The sequence below is a fragment of the Amblyomma mixtum genome, chromosome 1 (assembly GCF_055824585.1).
Source record: "Amblyomma mixtum isolate Tamu chromosome 1, ASM5582458v1, whole genome shotgun sequence".
NCBI classification, from domain to species: domain Eukaryota; kingdom Metazoa; phylum Arthropoda; class Arachnida; order Ixodida; family Ixodidae; genus Amblyomma; species Amblyomma mixtum.
The window spans coordinates 163,086,254-163,107,503 of NC_143012.1; the positions used below are offsets into that span (position 1 = coordinate 163,086,254).

General features: G+C 46.7%; 1 protein-coding gene and 1 pseudogene across 2 annotated transcripts in view; both read left to right on the top strand.

Annotated features, from left to right (window-relative positions):
• The window catches only part of LOC149369603 (syntaxin-7-like), a 42,016-nt gene extending 37,758 nt beyond the window's left edge, over positions 1-4,258 (top strand). For both annotated transcript variants that reach the window (XM_089559061.1, XM_089559068.1), the window contains exon 9: positions 1,761-4,258. In XM_089559061.1, the coding sequence (XP_089415187.1) occupies positions 1,761-1,853 (93 nt within the window). In that variant the 3' untranslated portion in view covers positions 1,854-4,258. The remainder of the gene's footprint in view (positions 1-1,760) is intronic.
• A 10,970-nt stretch (positions 4,259-15,228) lies between these two features.
• LOC149369604 (uncharacterized) lies at positions 15,229-20,578 on the top strand (annotated as a pseudogene).
• Positions 20,579-21,250: the final 672 nt, after the last annotated feature.

Below are 21,250 nucleotides of genomic sequence, written 5' to 3' on the forward strand. Positions count from 1 at the left end.
GTGTAAGAAAGACCTTTTAAACATCGAGGGACCCTCTCTCTTCAGGCGGGTTCGCAAGCTTTGGTATCACCCGACAAGTAACGCACCATACGCAGCAGACCATACCGTTCATTACGGGCTAACTGAACAACACTAAAATGTACAAGAAAACAAATGTACTTGAGCCGTGGTCCAAGCAAGGGGCAGCACTCACTCTGGTGGAACAACACAGTAGCATCCGACCTCCACAACGGTGGGCTGGTTCTAACAGCTATGCTTAGATAAAACAGCAAGATGCTCCAACAAACTCCACGATGGCATTTGAGCCTCAGCGTTACGAGAATAACACAGCCGCCACTCATGCCAGCTACTGCTATAACGCTGCTGGTAGCCCGCCGTGACAGAGCCAGGAAGGATGCCGCTCCCACAGAATGCAAACCATGAACGTCTCACTGGCAGCTGGTCCGTGCCACCGAAACCACGAACTGCGTGGGCAGTGCACTCGCGCTCGTCTCCCCAATTCTCTGCTCGCTCGGCTTGTTAGATCATGTGCATGCTCTCCGCGCTGCCAACAAAGAACTTGCCTGACATGCGCGATAGTGTTGTACTCTGATGCACCTGCTCAGACCCTTAAGACTCGGAATAACATGTGCTCTGCCCTCGCACCCTCATGCGCCGAGCCATAAGGGGGGCCGTGGACATCACAACTTACTAATGGCTACACACGTTTAGTGACCGTGTGGGAATGTTGTTTGTAAATTCACACTTTCTACACCCAGTTTGGAAGACTTGAATTTATTATGAGCCAAATACGGAGGTTGTATTGCAGTTAATGACAGCTGTGATGCCACATCCAACAAAGAGCACTAGTGTCTTCTTGACGCTGTTTCGGTTTCATCAACTGAACAATGGTTGGGACATGTAGTTGACCTCTAGGTCACACGAGGCATGATAAAAAGAGAAATTTAACTGCTGATATGTCGTTTTGTGTCAATCCAGCTCTTGAAGCAGGCAGGTTTAAGTGCTCTAATGAATTAAAACTGCATATCAGCATTTATGTCGCAAGTTTTGTGTGCTTCTCGTGACCTAAAGGTCAACTATACATCACAGCCTTTGTTCAGTTAATGAAACCGAAACAGCACGCGAGAATAAATTCAGTTATAAATTATTTAGCAGTCGTCGGCAAGTACCACGCAGAGATCCAGCTATTCCAATGTTTAACGCATCATTAGAAAGAAGAAAAAATCAGGTGTTTACAGTCCTTTAATGTTTACTTGCTGCAACAGGGGCATGCTGCATAATCCTATTTTCGCCACCATGGAATGCAGTGCATCTGGAGTGCTCGAATAAAATCATCAAGGCCTTGAGTAAATTTTAAGACAGGGCTGTTGTGTGAGAAGCGAGCATTCCATTCCAGTATTGCAATTTGTCCCTGCATATGCTGGACGAATCACAGCAAAAATTAGAGCATCGTTCACACTGATGTGGCCAGTGGAGAAGCATCTGCAGTTGACAGCAAGGCAGCTGCTCTTTGACAGTTTAGAAAGAAGTGTGTGTTCTCTGTTCTGAAACTTTTCTCAGCTGCTTTTTAAAGCTACGACTAAGTAGTGCAAACTTCACATCTAGAGTTTGCCGGTCCATTAATCTCCCTTGGGTCTATCCTGGCCCATCTCTGCATGTATGGTGAAAGTGGTGCCCTTGATGTGACTGTTCCAGGGCAATGCTGTGCGATACCAACTGCCTTTGTGGCATTCTGCTTTCTTCTTTCCCTTTCCCCACAGAGGAAGTACCGGCAAAAGACCTGCTTTCTGCTGGTGTTAGTGGTTGTGGTCGCCGCTGTGGTAGCCCTGGTCATCTACTTCTCCATCAAGTAGCCCTCCTGGTCACCTCCATTTCTCCGACCTGCTCCTCCCCTTCCGCTAGTCGCACATAATGTGCACTCGGCATTCTTTTTTTTTTTATATAACTTCCTGATCCTTCAAATGGTGACCAAAGTAACAACTTTCAATGCAACTTCTTCTGGCGGAACTCTCATTGAGCTGAGCAGAATATTTTCCTGTTTGGAAGTGCAGTTTACACATTTTCGCTGGTGTTTTCCAATTGTGGCGAGTTTTCAGGCAAGCGGAAATTTCGCTGAACTGTGACTTTGTGTGTGTGAAGCTCCAAGAGTTCACAAGCCAGGTCGGTGGCTGCATGAGGCTGAAGGAACCCTGTGCAGTGACGTTGTAGCCGTGGGCACTAGTGCGTGACAATACGGACCAGCATCGGTTGCCAATATTTTGGCATTGCTTCCAGCTCTTTAAAAGCGAGGCCATATATACATAGTACGCTTCCTTGCATCTGGCTTCTCAACTCTTGGAAGTTTAGAGGATGCGGGTTAGTGGTTTGTGGAAAGAGCAAAAAATGCCAGCACCATCAAATCATTTTTGTAGTTCGTGTCTGTCTACCTGGTGATCTTTGTGTGGTCAGCTTTTGATGACTAAGGTGGCCACAGGCCTTTGTGTCCAGCATTTTGGTTAGTTTGCAGGCAAGAAGACAAGACCTTCAAAGAAGCTACTTAGTAGCAGTGACTGCGCTCTTATGCTCTCCAATTCATTGCTGTTCTTGGGTCAGGCCATCCCAGCTGGGCTTACTCACCACATTTGACACGCATTCAGTGTGCACGACATGCTTGTCAGGCCGACAACATCCAGTGCACGACAATTCGGATGGTAAGTTGTCCATCTTCTATAGCCCATTTCATGTCTGTTTAGTCCCCTGTCATTTGTCACTTAGATATACCAACGGCTTTCAAGCATCTGTGGGAAGCGACCCGGCCGTTGGCGACCAGACCACGCAATTGGCTGCGGCAGCCAGTAGTGAAGTCCGGTCTCCTACCATCATATGGCCAGGTCGTTTCCCACAGGCGCTTGAAAGCCGCACGCAGGTATATCTGAATGACCAAATAATGAAATGGACGTGAAATGGTCAATGGAAAATGGACCGCTTATAGAATACGGCCCCTGGCGTCTTGTTTTACTGAGCTGTGTGAGGCATTTTTGTATTAGACGAGCACTTTGCTCCATGGAACTGCATGTTTTTTTTTCTTTCGTTTTTCACCTGTTGCCATTTAAAATTTCTGTGGCCTTCCTGCGTGGTGGCCCTGTTCACATCATGCCATGTGAGTTTATTTGAAGCTTGGAATGTTTGGCTGACCCTTAAGTGATTGCCCTCTTGGGCTGGAAGATGCACACATACAAACCTACCCAGCTTGCCATCGGTTGCAGCATGGCAGTCGGCTGCAGCGGCTTGGGCATTTGCAATCCTCTAGTAATGGTGCGTTTTGAAAATGCATCATTCACTGCTTGGGGGGGACAACACAAATAAATCCGTCACCCAACAGCTAATGGGGTATTAGGCATGAAGACTGAGTTTCACTGTGACCTCTGCATCACGTCGAAGGCACTAATGTCTACCCGTTTCTGTTCTGGCGGACAACATGCATGCAAAAGAGCCTGTCCAGGCTTTTGCATCATTGTTTAAAGTCGAGTGCATCTCATCTGAGCAGCCTTATTGAGATTCCTTGTGGCAGATTGATCTTTAATGGCCATGTATGGCTTGGTTGGTTTGTTGCTGGAGCAAACTGTTGCCAGTGTGAAAAGGGTGGTCATGCACTCACCGCTGATTCCTGGGCAGTCTAGATTCTGGTCTGTCACCATTGCATGTGAATATCTTTGACTGTCTTTGCACTGGCTGGTTCCTCGCACATAGCCAGAATGGAAACTCATTCAGAGCTGATGGGCGTAGTTTTGCGCAGAGCCGCGAAGCAAATGAAAGTGTTGCTGGGTGTGTTTATTAAAAACAAAAGCACAGTGTGTGCTTTAAAACCTTGCTTTTCTGTAGTGTGTTTGCGACTGAACGCAGTGTACATGACAAAAGGGTAAACGGGTGTACTAGTTAGCTAGCCTTTGCATCTGGTTAAATTGAAAACCTTTTTGCTTTGTACTGTCTGCTGTGCAGCTCCCTTTTCGACAGGGCACCGGTGTGCATTCTGCGGGTGGTGCTTTCCCACATGTGCGAAGAGGTCATTGAATGTCTGTCGCAGCTCTCTTCCCCCCCCCCCCCCTCTTTCTTTTTTTGTAATCCAGTGCCACGCATTGTGCATGCCTCACGATCATGTTCTGCGGAAGGAGGCACCCAGGTCACCGTCCGCTAGTTTCTTGTTTTTATGACCTGAACCTGTTGTTTATATGCGTTGTATTCTGTATAATAAAGAAATGCGAACACGTTTGCTACTGAATGTATTCAACATTCTCTTTACTTGGTATGGCTGTGTTCAGCATCAGCTTGAGTTTGGCGCACTTGCTTTTGTAAAAGATCTTTTCATTTTTGGCTGCTTGGCTGAGAGAAACATAACCTGTTTCCCTGCCCATATTTTTACTGCTTCACCTCTGAAGAAGCGTGAACTGTTACAGCAACTTTTTGCTGCTGTAGTAGTAAGGTCATGTTAAATATATTGGTAATATTACTGTGAAGCTGACATTCAGCACACTGTTTGCAGTGTATTGCACGCCTGCTGAAAGCTTTGCAAAGTGAAGGTGAATTAGTGTTATAGCTGTAGCACAAGAGCAACACTTATATATTCAGAATGGGTATTGCTGGCGAACATCTGAGTAAATTTTACAAATACAGGCACACTTGTAGGTGACAACGGTCGCTCAAGATGCTTCAGACTGCGTACAGCAATTCTGAGGAGTCGCCAAAGGTTAACCTCTAAAGGACTGAAGATGCGTGAAAGTTTTCCAGCCCAGAAGCTGGAAAGCTACACTGTTTCAGAACATACAAAATGATAGCTCTATTATAGGGCCGCTGCAGAGGCCCAGTGGTTATGGCGCTCGGCTGCTGACCTGAAAGACATGGGTTTGAGCCTGGCTGCGGTGGTCAAATTACGATGTAAGCAAACATCTACGGGCCAGTGTACTGTGCAATGGTAAGTGCTAATTACGAAAAAAACCCCAGGTGGTCAAAAACTTTCAGAGCCTTTCACTACGGCACCACTCACGGTCTGAGTCGCTTTGAGAAGTTAAACCCCGTAAGCTAAGCCCTAGCTGCATTGTAAACATCTTTCTGTGCTTCCCACAAAGAATGCCAAGTTATGCGGCTCAGGAGACTATACTTCGTGTTTTCTAGGTATCGAACGGAAGCTATGGAGCTAAAATGGCCTATCTTCCTACACAACGGAACAGCCCCTGATTGCGGTTATCACTTTCATCTTAAAACCAAGTGTATTGTAAATATTCGGTATTTAATGTTCTTAAAACAGCTGGCAACTTTCAGTTTTAGAAAGTTGAGAAAAAAATAGTTCATTACAACGAATTTACCAGGTTACAAGATGCCTCCGTAGATGGCGCCAGCTGTACCAGCAATGGAGTGAACTTACCACGGAGGCATCAACACGCCAGGTGCACCGTCGTGCGGCAGTCAAGCGCGATCCTCCTGCATGCGCACGAGGCCCTGCGTAGGCTCTGTCTGCTGGAGCAACTGTCGACAGGACGGAGACAGTGGTGAGGAGGAGGGGGTGTGGGTGAAGCTACGGGCCGTGTACGCTTGTGCGCTGTTTTCACAGCGACTGCTTCAATCCCGCGCAACTCTCGTCTGTCTTGATCCAGAAAGTTCAGCCATCGGGGACAAGGAAAAAGCGGACGACAGAAAAAAAAAGCCCCAAAGGCAATCCGCCCCAGACAACGCAAATACGTCCCGACCTCAGGATGTCTGCGTCAGGATGTTCAGACGTCCTCCAATTGTCTCTGGATGGTAACGGGATATTTTGAGGATCATGTTTGAGTACGAATTCAATACTACTTCAGGATTTGTATCAAGAGCTTTTTTTTCCCAAGCAGTGCCGTATTCAAAACTGATGCAAGAGAAGCTAACCAGAATAGGCAAACAGAAGCGGCACAGCACAAGCTCTTTCAGGGGTTGAAATCTGCCCCCCGAATTGAGAAGAGTGGCCCAAAAGTTCATACAGTCCAACCTCATCACAAGCGTGCGATACATAATACCATGTGTAAGAACAAATATATAAAGATATCTCCTCAAGGCACGAATTTTGGGGTCACAATAGTTAACTTTATTACGTCAATGGTTAACTTTATTACGTCACTATTTTATGCATATATTTTAACGAATGTGAAGTTTTTAATTGAGGACGGCCTTATGCGAGAGATGAAGCTGGTTTTATCTCAGTCAATCCTACAATACTGTCCTGTGATAGGACGGTGGTAGGACATTTGATGAATTTTCATCGTCGAGTGGTCCAGCAAAGTACAAACAGGACACCCTCGCGAAAATCAATTGATGGAGTCAAAAGGTACTCAGAATGTCCTGTTCGGGATCAGGACGGTCTGATCATTTGAGGTCGTCCTCAGGACGAGTGGAGTTGTCTGCGGCACAACTGCACCTTCTACTAGAGGGCTGCCATGCCGTCGTTAGCTGTATAGTTTCGTTTTCGTGCATTCAATTGCATGCGCTTGCTTTACGATGGAACTGGATCAGCAGCTGCAACAAACGTCACACCGCTTGTCAGTGCTCGATGCTTCGGCGTTTTCGGGGAAGCCGCCGACCACGGGAACAGTCAAGCGCTGATGGGCCCCAGCCGGTGCGCTTTCAGCTACCCTCTGTAGTGTTTTCTGTGGCTGACACCTACGTAGTAAAGCCAGGCTAAGTCATGTCAAAATTTAAGATGGCTGCGGGCATTGGTTCCACGAGTAGGTGGCATTCGCGATGCGTTCCCAATAGACCACCGGTGTCCGAAGAACGTACGAAGGAGGTCCGCTACCGGTTGGATGTCCGAAGGACGTTGAGTTTGATGCCGAATACAAAGTGCTGACATCCCTGGGACCGTGCCGTGCAAAAAAAAAAGGCGGCTGAATGAACATCCCACGGATGCCAAATTAGGACGCAAGTTTCCGAGAAGTCCATGGAACGTCTCACATCGTATTTGACGTGCGTATGACATCCGCTAGTCACCACAGTTTGGATGCTCAGCCCTCCATCAAAGAGCCCAATTTCTAACCTGTCGTCTCCCGGACATTCGAAAATGAACATTTCTTGGATCGGTTTGTGGCAGCTGCCAAAACATAAATAAGTTTGAAAGTAGTAATTCCTTGGCATTATTTGAACACCCAAGGAACAATTAACATGCATAGAACTCTCTCAAAAACGGTGATGCAATCCTGGAGGCAGGCAATTCCTAAAATCTCGACCACCGATACTCTTAATTATTAGCCGCTCTAATTAACCTGACAACTCCTCTGCAAGGCACAGCGTGCAACAATAAAGCACTAGAATAGCATAAAAGGATGCACCTAACACCGTAACCTTTGAAATTATGTACTCATCGTCCTGTGTCCATGTGTAAAGGGTGTCATATGTGCTAGTGGTGGTGGTTAATAAGCAAAGTTTTTTCGTGAAATTTTCGTGCCTTGTATGCAGACTGAGGCAGGCGTAATTTAAGAGGTTCAAATGAAAAATCCAATAGCTGTTAAGTTGCAAAGCACCATTACTGTATAAACTGAAAAAATCTGCGACACAACGCTAGAAGCATACTTCTATTGTAGCTGTTGACGCTGTCAGCTACCATTACACGTTCGCCATCTCACTCTGATCCTTACCATCTCGTCCCATCGATCGGGCAGTACCTATACCAACTCGCTGCAGCTAGGCAAAGTGATTTTTTACGCCTTTTTGACCGTGTTTCAAAATGCCTACAGAGGGAAGTCTGCTGGGAGTACCGCAGACATCCTGATTTGGCCGTCCGTTTCCGGGCGTGTTTCGTTCTTTCTGTGGATGTTCGGATTCGGTACGGAAGTGCGGATCTTAGCCGGGTGTCCGTTGGACATCGCTGGCCGTAGTTTCACGGTGAATGGAAATAACGGCAGTTATTTCCCCCATTTACACTCGTCGTAGAGGACACTGCTTTATCGTGTGGCATAGCTCTTGTGTCGGAGATGCCTGCTCTTTGCCTCTTGGATTGAGTCCTGTTTTTTTTTGCGTGCACAGCAGCCGTTTTATTGTTTCGTGTCCCGCTCCCAGACGCACTTTGTGTGAAAAGCGCTGACAACTGGACATATGGCTCCTGCCTTCGCACCAGAAGAGCACTTTTCTGCTTTTATTTCTGCACTTTTTTTTTTGCTGTGGTGGTTATAATAGTATTGCTCAGCACACACCCACAAAAAGCGGTAGAGTACGCATCTAGCTGATAGAGCCACTGCCGTGTGGCTCTGAAAGGATTTTAAGTTATGGCTTTCGCAATCCGATATGTACTGCAGCGGAGACAATGCTGTGCATTTCAATTAAAAAAAATGTTTTTACTGCGATAAACATTTATCCTCACAAAACATGCACCTACGTTCAAGAAACCGAACATTAAAATGTGCTTATAAAAATTGTCTGAGAAAAAATGCAGCTGATGACCGCGCCCGTGCGGGACAAATTCATAGTCCGGAAGGAGTGAATCCGCGGGACATCAACTGGTTCACTGCCGGCCTACGCCCAAAAGCTAATACCCGCTGGACATCTGTAGGTTCGCATAAGGTAAACCTTGATTATTGCCCAGAAAAGACATCCTGAAGATGTCCCGTTAACATCCAATGTGGGTCGCGGACGTTCCGATTTAAACAGGATGTCCAGCGTAAATTCGTGGTCCCTTGGGTGGTGCTTATCCCTGCAGTGAGGCTCTCATAGCTGCAATGTAAAGCTGAGTCTGTATTGCATACGATTCTTGGAAGATGGTAGTGTGATCGGCCCATAACAGGGCAGCAGCCAGCAATGTATTGTGCTTCTGTCCTAATGCTCAACGAACGGGCTAAAATGGTCTTGCTGTCTAAGCTGAACCTGCGCTGTGCTGTACCTGACACTTGAGAATGCTGGCTGACTACACGATTTTAGTGAGAATGAGGACATAATTGGGCACGCTTCGCAACCGCGACTATTGGCAGCATTAATCAGGTAAAGTGTATGACGTAAAGCGTTTAGAAAACTATATTTCTTAGGTACTCCATACGACCTAGCAAGCAATGACCTCCTATGTGCGCCCAAAACGGATGGAATGTACCAGTCCCCGTACAACATTTAGCAAACAATTCAGACCGCAGAGGCAGGGCATAGAAACAAGCAAACAGGCAGTGCTCCCACTAAGGGTCTAGAAATGTTTTTTGGGCAGCGTTAAACAGCAACAAGAACGAATCATGCCATTTTGGTCCTAGAAAGGTAACGGGGTATAACGTTTCCGGACCAGTGGTTTTAAACAAGAAATAAAAATCAGCTGCTCGCTCTCTTCGTCGCACCATGCACCACAAGCTGCGGGAAGATAAGGCTTGCTCTTGCACTCGTCGTTTTGAGATATCAAGCAAGAGTTTCGTACAAAGAGCCAAGGAAGCGGTTAACCCCACACCTCTCTCGGCGCATGCGTTTCTCGCACGTGGGCCGTCGGCTCACTGTAGCAGACAGGCGGTCTGCCGCTTCATCGCGCCGCCGGAAGCAGCGGTCACCAGCGTGTCCATGTTCTAGCGGTTCCCCTGCTGCCGCCCAACTTCAAGTGGCGGTCCCTGCAGGCATCTCCGACTATCGGCAGTCCTCACTGCGCCACTGTCTAGCAGAGATGCAGTACTGGCCTCCTGTCGCTCGCCCGGCTTCCTCTCTGGACGGAAGCCATCTTACGCACCCTTATTCTCGCAGCCCCCAGCCGTTCGCCCGCAAGGCCCAGTGTGCGGCAGCTCTTGCTATCGTCACTGGGCTGGCGTGGACTTCATAGCTGCGGATACACGGCAGTTTTCATGCGCTTAGGCATGCCCACATCATTACTTTTAGAACTGATGCAGCGCAGGAGCATCGGAAGTTCTTTGTGCAGGTTCACAGCCCTACTGATGCCACTGTTCGAGGCGGCGTTCGCGGCAATGGGTGACTCCTAGCATGCACCCTGCTATCCTCACCGCCTCCAACGACTGCAGCGGTTTGGTGGTGGCAGCGTGGCCGTCCACTGCAGCCATAGGCGGCAGGGACCTGTGGAGACCCACCACTCTCTTGCTGCGAGTACCCATGGATTAGCCTGCTCTACCTACTTCGTCATCGCCCAGTCATCCTGTCGCAGCAGTATAGTTTGTGTTGTGCTTACGTCGCTAGTGACTCCCCCCAAATCCCACCGGATCACTTTTGCCTTGAGCTCGCCTCCCATACCGGACTGTGCCACATGCGCGGTCAGCTGCGTCATGGGTTGGCTCCTACCTCAAGACGTCCCCTCTCAAGTCTGGCTCCAAGCAGTCTTATTGTCTCTCTTAGTTACAGGAAAATAAAGCTCATAGGATCGTTACGAGGATGTAACGCGTATGTTAGAGCATTCTCTGTGCTGTGAGAAGGCGCAGGACAGAAGGCTGCGTTGAATTCATGGTTGCAACTGTTGAAGCCTTCTATTTCATCCCTGGGTTTCAGTTGGCAACGTCGCAAAGGTATGTTGGTTTAGGCACATTTTTTATTTTCTCATATAGAATTAAATTTTTTTCTTTCTGTTTTGACAACACGCCGCTGAAGCTTGCTCCAAGGATCATGCGAGTCTAAGAAAGAGGGTTGTTTCAACTTGTGATAATACCCCAAGCAACCACCGATATCCTTCGGACGGCCGACAGAGGTCTGTTTCGGATGTTCTGTACGTCCGCTCAATATCCGCAAACAGCCGGTAGACGTCCGTCGGCCGTCCGAAAGGTGGCCAAAGGTATACGGTTCGCCCGCCGACGGACGTCCAGTTGAGTACATCCATTGGCGGATCTTCCTCGAATATTCGCATATATGGTGCATGCGTGCTTTTTCACTCCGCGCGATGCAATAAAACCAAAAACAATTTGATCTTGCAAAATTTTTTGATCATAGGAAACAATTTGATGCATAGCACGCATATTTTATTGTGGTTGACGATACATCAGCAGAGCAATGGGTTATATTCGGAAAATTTCTTAAATGTGACTCTTCAAATGTGGCAAGCTTGGGACACACATCCGTAATCTTCCCACCCACAGGATTTCTGAAATAAAAAGAACGCGGCAAACATCAGTCATGTGAAATAAATGGCACAATGCAGCAGCCCAAGTAAAAACATATTGGAACCAATTAATAGAAGTGTTTAATGCTGCAAGTATAAAAGACAATGCACTTTAACAAACACCTCAATAAGTATAAGGCAATAACAGCTCTCACTTTCCCACACCATATTTGACAATGTATCTGTTCTTTATTTATTCTCATGGGCCTTAGGGCACTAACCTGCGCAGCACTGTACGCTACTGTGCACAGAAAGCCGCAAAGCTTCCGTTGCGAACCACTGCGAACTACACGTGCTTCCTATGGTCTGCCTTTCGCGCGTTGTCACTCTTTATATAGGCACAGTGCACCTAGCGATGCCCTAAAAATTAACAAGATGCTAAAATACTCCGTCCCGCAACTTTGCAGAGGAGTGGGAATTAGCCGCGCGAGTTGAGGGCTCCCGCAGCTTGTGATGTAGGCTCCCGAAAGTGTGAGAACAGCACACACTTGTGGAAGCCATCTCCTCGCGCTTACTGCTCCCACTGTCCTGTGAACGAATGTTATATGAGCATGCTGCATTGTACTAGAAGAAAGTTCCAAGAAGTGTACTGGATACATACCTTCGTAGGCAATCACACGTGCACTAAGCCTTCTTTAAACCAAGGTCGACGCAGTACGGGATTCCGGAGTTCCAGAAGAGCTTCAGGCGCTTCGCGTATCTTTCGAATTGCTTAAGTTACATATTACTTTCGTCCACAGACCGAACAAAGCCACACATTATAATAACAGAGCTATAAAGCTCTGCGCGACAACACTACGCGACAAATCAACAACAGCGCTACGGAGCCGTACTGATGGATTAGATTGGACTGACCGCGAACTGACATCTATGATGATGGTGATAGCAGAATGCGCGGGAGTTTTGATACTTACGAATGGTTTCAATGGCAAGTTTAGCTAGCAAAACGGTGGACATATCGCACAACTCCACTAATTTGGAGAAGTTTTATAAATATAAAACTAGTCATTGAGTTCTTGCAAAATTGTGCAGCACCTACTTCTCTTAGATAAATTTAGCTCGTTGGCGGCTCTTGCACTGCAGGTAGGAGTGGAATCGCACCAATTTACAAACATTTTCGCGTAAAACCCTCCAACTGATGCAAATAAAACAGTATACATTCACGAAAGACGCGAATTTTCTGTGAAATAAAAACCGTCCATACTCATGGCCTGGGAAAATACTCGACCTTACATCCTTCGGACGTACACCTCGTCTCTCATGCGGATATACAAAAGTGGACACTGTCCGTACGTCCGGCGGATGTACGAATACAGATATCCGAAATCGGATTGTGTTCGTACGTCCGATGGACTTCCGACCTCGGCAAAGGACGTTCGGATCTAGCTCGTACGTCCGACGGATATCTGTGGTTGCTTGGGACGTGACCTGAAAACATGTACCTGCAACGTACGCCCGCCTTGTCTTTTCTTTTGGCCACTCAAGTTGCTCTTGACATGCGTTTGCTTTTGTGTGTGCATGCTTTTGTAGCCCTTAGAATGTTTGCTCAAGGTGCGTCCACTTTCAGCCTGCATTATGTTTTTCTTGCTTCATTTTTCAGGTTTCTCGGAGCTAGAGAAAAAAGTGGACATCATTATATGCTGACGGCGCAGTGCTGCAAACATTGTGCATTAAATGGTGCTTACAATGCATCTGCTGTTTGTATTAATTTAAATGTAAAGAACACAGCTAGTAGACTGAAATGACTTCTGTATGGCGCTGCTATTTGCTGTTATATGGACAGAATTGGCTGACTTTTTGCATTCATATTTTCTATTGTGTGAAATGCTGGGACATTTCATGTAAAACCGGTAAATATGCAGGACGGCTGAGCCAGCACACATTCACACTAGTGAACAGGTGTATTACACCACCCGTAACGTAAGTATGTGCCTGAATTTTGGCACAAATGTGCACTTAGACGCCCGAAGGCTGCATAAAAAAGGAGGAATAATGTTACTGGACCAGAGCCGCAAAATCGAGCGCTGACATTTTGGGGCTCTCCCTAGGACGCACAACGTTTTGGACACCGCTAGTCATGGGGACGTTTTTCGGATGTGTTTGGAAAAGATGAGCACCTCCTGGGGACATTCTGAATGTCCCAATAGGTTATTTTTGGGAGATTTTGTGTTTGTTGGGGAGTGTTTCGTTCGAGGCAGTTATTTGCCAGCATTCAATTTTTTGCCACAATTGTATATCTGTAAAAATTGGCTGTTGATGGGCAAGACGTGTGAGAAAAGAGAATATCTGGCCAATCAGCTCCTGAATGTCGATATGCCTACTCAAAAGTGCTCTTTTTTTGGGTGGGGGAAGGGGGCTTCAAAAATTGCTCTTAATCACGGTTTGCCGCCGTCAGTGTGAGGGCAGGGTTTTAAGGGTACGGCCTGCCTAGACAAGGCTGTGCGCATACGTTCCACCAGTCTGAACGTATCATGAATTGTTTAATACAAAGAGCTATTGAAAATTAGCTTATGCAGCGATAGCTGTTCCTAGCTCTTTCCTTGAGTGCCGTCTGCGGTGCCATCCGCAGGCGAGCTTGGCAGCACGCCAAGACGCTGCTGCGGCAGTGCATTGGCACTGCTGCTGCTGCGGCAGTGCATGAGAAACTAAAATCAAATAAAACGACATACAATCCTACAGATGCCACAAAAGTGGCTAAAAACAAAGGAACATAGCCTAAAAAATGAACAAAAATTTGTCAATGCTGGGAAGGCAAAGAGGTAAACACTGACAGAAAACTAACTGTCCACATGTAAAACAATTCCAACTTGTAAGCCGCGCCAAAAGTCCAAGTATGCGCACCGGCAAGCATAAGAAAACTCATGGGTAGACGGGAAGTGGCTGGCGAGCATGCAAAAACAGGAATTCTTAGGCACGGTCAAGAAAGCGTATTTGTTTTTCGTGCAGTGAAATTGAGGGCGTGCTTACGCAAGTGTCTCCTGCCTTAGCAATAAAGTAGGTCGCAATCACCTCCCTTTCTGTTTGGTTTTTTGACGTTGCCAGGAACCTTATATTCTCTAATGTATGTTTACACCTGTTGTGAGGCTGGTTGCGGTGGTCTGTGAGATTACCTCCAGAACCTCTATCCACGTTGATAAAGTGCTCCCTGGCCCTGATATTAAAGCATCTTCCCGTCTGGCCTATGTACACACTACCGCACGTTAGAGGTATCTGATAGACAACCCCCGTCCGGCACGGTGCGTACCGCTCCCCGTGTCCCGCAGTGCAGGCTGCCTGTCTTGCCCTGTTGTTTAAGACGCATATCTTAGAAAGCTTGCACGGTGCGGAAAAGACTACCTGGACGTTGTACTGCCCTGCTACCTTTCTTACGTTGTGGGACACCTTGTGGAGGTAAGGTATGACTGCAACGCGTTTCTTCTCTCGCTCCTTCCTAGCCTTGCTACTCTCTAACTTTTTCAGCACGGCCTCGCATAGATTAGCTAATAACGAAGGCGAGTACCCAGCAGAGTAGAGGCGCTGTACCTGGTTCTCAAAGGTTGAGTTTGCCATATTAACAAAGCTCTCGGCTAACGCAGCGTGAAGTGCGCTTGTTACTAACATTCGTTTTACTGGCTTTGAGTGCGCGCTGTCAAAATGTAGCAGACTCTTTTTATACCTTACGTTGTAAGACCAGCAAACGTGGTCGTCCCTAAACAGAAGCAACACGTGTAAAAACTGGATTCTGTTATCCACAGGCAATCAAATGGTTCCGACCACCAGACAAGGCTTTGAACAGTTCGGAGATACTATTAGCGGCCTCCGGCAAATGATAAGGGTGAGCTCTGTCCATAACTACGAGGTAGTCGTCAACATACCTGTAAACTTTCACGACATGTTTATCCTTCAGTTTTTCCTGAATGTTCCTATCCATTGCAGCCAGACAAATATCACACAAAACCGGGGATACTGACGAGCCAATACAAATTACGGATTTCTGGGTCAAAAATTGGCCATTGAAAGAAACGACAGTGGACGACAGGAGCTCCATAAAACTGTAGGCGCTTATGCCGGATGAATTATGAAAAATTACGACTCCAGTGTCGTCTATCCTCTGACGAAGAGCTTTGCATAGACCATCATGCGGAACAGGGTAAAACCATTCTTCAAAGTATAGCGAGAAAGCAATCACCGTACCCATCATGCCGGCTCTCAGATCAATCACAAGTACAAGTGAGGTGCTGATCTGGAATGGGTCCTCACCCGTCAGCCTCTTCAAATTGTCCAGTAGGTAATGTCTCACATGCTCCTGCCATGCGCCTTTTTCTGATACTCGTGATCTAAGTGGGCATTCGGGTTCGTCAAAAAACAAAACAGAAAGGGAGGTCACCGAGGCCTACTTTATTGCTAAGGCAGGAGACATTTGCGTAAGCACGCCCTCAATTTCACTGCACAAAAAAGAAATGCGCTTCCTTGACCGTGCCTGAGAATTCCTGTTTTTGCATGCTCGCCTGCCACTTCCCGTCTAATCATGAAGTTTTCTTATGCTTGCCGGTGCGCATACTTCTCAGGCTTTTGGCGCGGCTTACAAGTGGCAATTGTTTTACGTGTGGACTGTTAGTTTTCTCTCAGTGTTTGCCTCCCCAGCGTTGAAAAATTTTTCTACTTTTTTTTAGGGCTGTGTTCGCATGTTTTTAGCCACTTTAGTGGCATCTGTGGGATTGTATGTCGTTTTATCTGATTTTAGCTTCTGACTCAGCTCTTGCTCCGCTTGCTTGGGCCCCTTTTAGGCTCGCTCGTTGTTGCTGTTTAAGGGTTCTCGACACCGCGCTTTGTCCACGATGTTGTTTGCGCGCGTTTTTTTTTCCTTGTGTTTTTTATGCTGGTTATAGTGCTTTTTGATGTATCATTTCATAAAGTTTTCGACTTCCATTTTTTCTTATTTGGCATTTTCCGTTTCATGCTTGTATCGGCCGCCCTTTGATGACAGCGCTTTAGGTTTTAATATTTGGCTCCCTGTCTCTCACGTGGTTTTTGGCATATATTGTGCTGGGCTTTCCTCGAAAATAAAGTTTTTAGTCAGCGCCCGTCCTGTCGTCTGTGTTTCTTCAGTTGTCTCCGTCTGTTTTCGAGCTGGTCATTTCGAATCATGTCCTACCAACTCGCCCAATAATCAAGTATGCCATAAGTTTTATCGGTATTTAGTTAGACTGAAGAATAGAAATGAAGACTGCATTGAGGTACTGTGATCATCAGCCTCTGGAGGCTTTTTGCGCTTTGCACTAACTTGCACATTCTAAGGAAAATGTTCCAAAGCACGGTATTTGACCCTCACAAACTCCAAGTGCTCTTTTTTCTCACATACAATTTACGATGCGCATCTAGTGAACTTGCTCATCTTAGTATTTAGTATCATTTCCAGTGCAGAGAAGCATATGCAGAGTTGCTATGCCATAATTTTTTTTTTGACTAACAAAAGTTTTTTCTAGTAAGCTCTGGATGTTTAACATTCCTGAAGGGGAATGTATTAATCTGTACCCACTTTGTGTCGAGGCTTTGTCTCTTTAGGCCACGGCATAAAAGCGCACTGAAGCATTTTAAGTAATTTGCAATTGGTGGAACGCAGTTCGTCTAAAAAAGCCAGGCAATGCAAGATGGAAACCTTTGAAGGACATTATTTGTTAACGAACAATTTTTTTTTGTATCTCATTTCTCTTTCTTGACAAGTGGACTGGGCAGTTTGCATGTTCTACATCCAAGTGTTAAGTTATGCTTGAAGCATAAATAACTTTACGCAGGGAACAAAACATAGCGGCACACTTTTGAATGTCTTTTTTTTTTAGGTTCCGTCAAGGTATTTTTCATTCATACTGTCACTCCTGCATGTGTAGAAGCAGGATGCAGTTGAAAAACCGTTGCCTTCTTGCATTTCATGTTATTTAACCACGGTTACCGGCAGTACCGTGAAGAATACAGTCCAACGCAAGCTAGACTACTTCACTGAGCGGAAGCTTCTTTTGGACAACTTCTGCGATGATTCCTGCGTTCCAGTGACTATCTGAACGATTGGCCATCGCGAAGTGGGTATTTGAGCATTGCAGGTAGTTCCACCAATGCGTAACGATACTTAAGCGCCCTTGAAAGAGCTAGCAATTGGTTTCATTTCATTTCATTTCATTTATTGTTCCCTTAAAGGCCCGAAGGCATTACATAAGGGGGGGCACATATTGGTTTACAACGGCGATGATGCGAACATGCATAACAATAAAAAGAACAAACATACAAACAAGCATAAAAGGGGTTGTAGTCACATCAGGGTTTCCCAGCAGGTTATACATCATTCATTAAAGATATATGAAGCAATACTTGCTACAAAGAGCGCAGAAGTGATCAAGATCTATGTCAGGTGAATTTTTATTTTCTCGCGGAATGTTTTGTGATCAGTGCATGCAGCGATGTCGTTAGGCAGTGAATTCCATAGTGCTATTGCGTTGGGGAAAAATGAGTTGTTGTAAGCAGACGTGTGGCCACTGATGCGTGCTATCGGGTTACCGTGACTAAGCCGGGAGGACGTTCGTAGTAGAGCGGTTAATAGAGCGTGCCGTGATCTTGTGTTATGATAAAATGTATGAAGTAAGCATAGGCGGGAAACGACGCGGCGTGATTCCAGTGTTGAGAGACGGAGGGACTGCTTGAGGGCGGTGACACTGGCTTCTCTTGAGTAACATGAAGTGATGAACCGAGCTGCACGATTTTGGATCGATTCCAATTCGATGGTGAGATACGAGATGGTTGTGTGTGATGATGGATTTATCAGGTGTCTCTGCTGTTGTCTTGATCGTTGCGCTGCATAGTGATTGGGGAGGAAAGCAATATTCGTGATCCCGATGGCATAGATGTCAAAGTGGCACAGTTCGTTACGAAACTTATTTTGTGATAATTCCCAGAAGAAAAACTAATGTAGCAAACGCTGACTCTTTGTGTCATAAACTGCTCTCTATATGCCCAACATAAGGAGCCTGGCAGATATTTAGTGCGATATTATTCCTTCGCGCTTCGTTGCTGATCGTAGCTAGTATTAGTTTATTACTAGATTATTACGTAGTTGGCACGAATTATTTATTGTTCTTTTACAGCCACTAAAGTCCAAAAGGAAAGTCCCATGCCTCGGGGGCGGGGTTGGAATGCTCGCATCCCAAATCAGAATTGCTCGTGATCAGAGACAGACCGAGCACTGAACAAGCAACTCTTAAAAAGATCGCCATCAGCAAGGTAAAAAAAACGTAATAAACGCCTAACGCTTGAAGTGTCACCTAGATTAAGTTTCGGCTTCGATGTCAGTGGTTTGTTTGCAGATAAAGGTAAATTGGTTTTTGAGGAAAGGAAGTGGAGCAGTATCTGTCTCACATATCTCGGCGGACACCTGAACCGTGCTGTAAGGGAAGGGAGGAGTGAAAGAAGAAAGGGAGAAAGTGGTGCCGTAGTGGCCGTCTCTGGAATGATTTCGACCACCTGGGGATCTTTAATGTGCACTGACATCGCACAGCCGGGCGCATTTTGCGTTCCACCTCGATCGAAACACGGAGCCGCGGTCGGGTTCGCAGCCGGGTACTCCGGCTCGGTAGACGAGCGCCTTAGCCATTGAGCCACCGCGGCGGGTTTTTCTAGAAGTGTGATGAATATGTCCGTTGATTGTCGCATCTCTCAATTATTTGTAGTGCTTTGTACGCACACTGAGAGCATCATGTGGGCTCGATGTTAATGGTAGTCGAATATTGGGAGTTAATGGGCGAGCTTGCTTCTGTTTGCTTTACTTTTGATGTGACGGCCGGCGTGTTTAATGACTAGCGTTTGCGGGTAGGTAGGCTGGAAACGCTGATTGATTAAAAATAAACGTGATGTCGTACGTGTGATGTCAAAGGTCACGTGATGTTTTGTGATGTCATGTTTGGTTGCAGAAAGGCGTGTTTTCACTTCTGCTATTCATCCACGGGTTTATGTCGTCCTCGTACATGCTGAATTTTAGATTAAAGTTGTGGTGGGAGGCCTGGAAGTGCCTAGGGTCGAGGAAATAGGATTCTAGGCATGTTTAAACAAGAAAGGAAACAACAACAACACCGTAAAGAAGTTAGCCGCATATGCAGACCAATTGGCAGGCATATTCAGGAGAGTAGCGGTAAAAGGGAGAGGACTAAAAGAAAGGAGTCCTCTGAGAATTTCGCAGGCGTACGTAATAAGTCAGATCTGCTACGCGACGCCGTACCTAAACATCAGCAAAGCATAAATAGAGAAGCTAGACAGAATATTGAGGAAATGCGCCAAGCGAGCTTTGAGACTTCCCATATCCACGTCGACGGAGCGGCTAGAGAAAATGGGGGTACACAATAGATGGGCAGAGGGTTGAGAATATCCCAATTAGAGTGGCTCGGCCAGTCTGAAACGGGCAGTACAATACTAGAATGTGTACCAATTCAGCCAGAAAGTAGCACGCACAAGATTGGAAACATCCTGGCAGATATCACAGCCAAGATATGCGTCCCAGCTATGCCGCGGAACATGCACCCCGAGTATAACAAAGAAAGGCGAGAACATAGGGCTGAGGCCTGCGAGAGGAAGATGAGGGAGCGACCGGCAGACCTGGTGGCTTATGTGTATACGCGACGTGCCGACAGCACGGGGCGGCTGTATCCGCGGTTGTCGACGGGGCAGGAGTACCAATGGTAGCGGCTTCGAGCCGCACGAGAGATGCCAACGCGGCGGAAGAGTTGGCGATAGCGCTTGCTTGCGTCGGTACCAAGGCCTCGACGATTTTAAGTGGCAGCGAAAATGCAGTGAGGAACTTCGGGAAAGGAAGAATCTCGGAAGAGGCCAAACGCGTCCTCGATGCGAGGTCGATAGAACGTAACATAGATATAATATGGATTCCAGCGCACTTATCTATTGCAGGAAGTGAGGCTGCACACGAGCTTGCCCGAGATCTCTATCACCGGGCGGCCGTAGAGCAGCCCTCTTGCACAGACATGAAAGATAGCTTGATTTCATACCACGAGATCACGCAACATTGTAAGCTGAGCAGGAGAGTCTATCCGCAGCCCTTCCGTTCCCTCGGAAACGAGGAGGCAATTGCGTGGAGATCACAAGGGGAAATCATATAAGCCCCTTCTGGGTAATCTCGAAAGAAGAGATGGACCAATATCGCATAACGTGCGGCGAGAGGGGCACTTTCGACCACGTAGTATGGGAATGTGCTGGCAGCCCGGGCAAAATATAGAAGATAGAGAAGCCTAGGAGACCTTGCTGCGGAGCGAGGACCCTGCTCAACAACAACAAGCCATCTGCCTGGCGGCTGAGGACGTGAAGAGACAATATATCTTCACCAGACCTCTGTTTGCGAGGCTCCTGAGTAGGGCTCCCTTAGGCCTGCGTGCCGGGGGGTCCAAAAAGGAGTTTCATTTCGGTGGCAATATAAGTTTTCATGATGATGATGAAGGTGGGCTTTCCTTAGATTTTTCTCCGTATTCCTGACGTTTTTCAGAGCGCGTGCGAGATTGAAAAGCGCACCTGACGCGCTTTGCTCTCACGCTGCATGCCTGCTTCTGTGCATTTTTTGCGGACTCCTTTGTGACCTACTTAGGTATAATTTTTAGCCGAAAGGCTTCTTACACAGTTATTTCAAGTTTTATTGCTATGCCTAAATAATATGTTTGTACCAGGTGCGTGAGCCCGAAAGAAAGAAAACTTTTTATTTTCGTTAATTCTTCACTATTCATGTTTATCAAGACTTCGGCATTTATATGTTGCAGGACAACTTTTCTCAGACATCACAGTTGATACTTTGATGCAGGGGCGTAGACGAGGGGGGGTGGGGGGGGGGGGGGGGGGCGGGGATTATGGGGCCTCAGCCCACTCCCGAAATTTTTTGGAACTGTCACCGAGCGCAGCGGCCCAAGTACATAAAGCGACTTCTGCTATCATAGTTTTCTTCTTGCCTGGATGGTCTGTCTTTCCGTGTGTAAAGTTTACTATCCGCGATTGCGCAAGATGTTTATTTGCCTTGTTTGGCGCATTATATAGAGTGACTTTTGCTTAGACACGTAGATTTAATGGAGACATACGTGTATTTAAATATTTGTTGCGAGGTTTCCTGTATACATACAGTGACATTGTTTCCAGTGACACTTTTTTCTCCTTTATCACTTTGCACCTTCCCATTTCTAATACTCC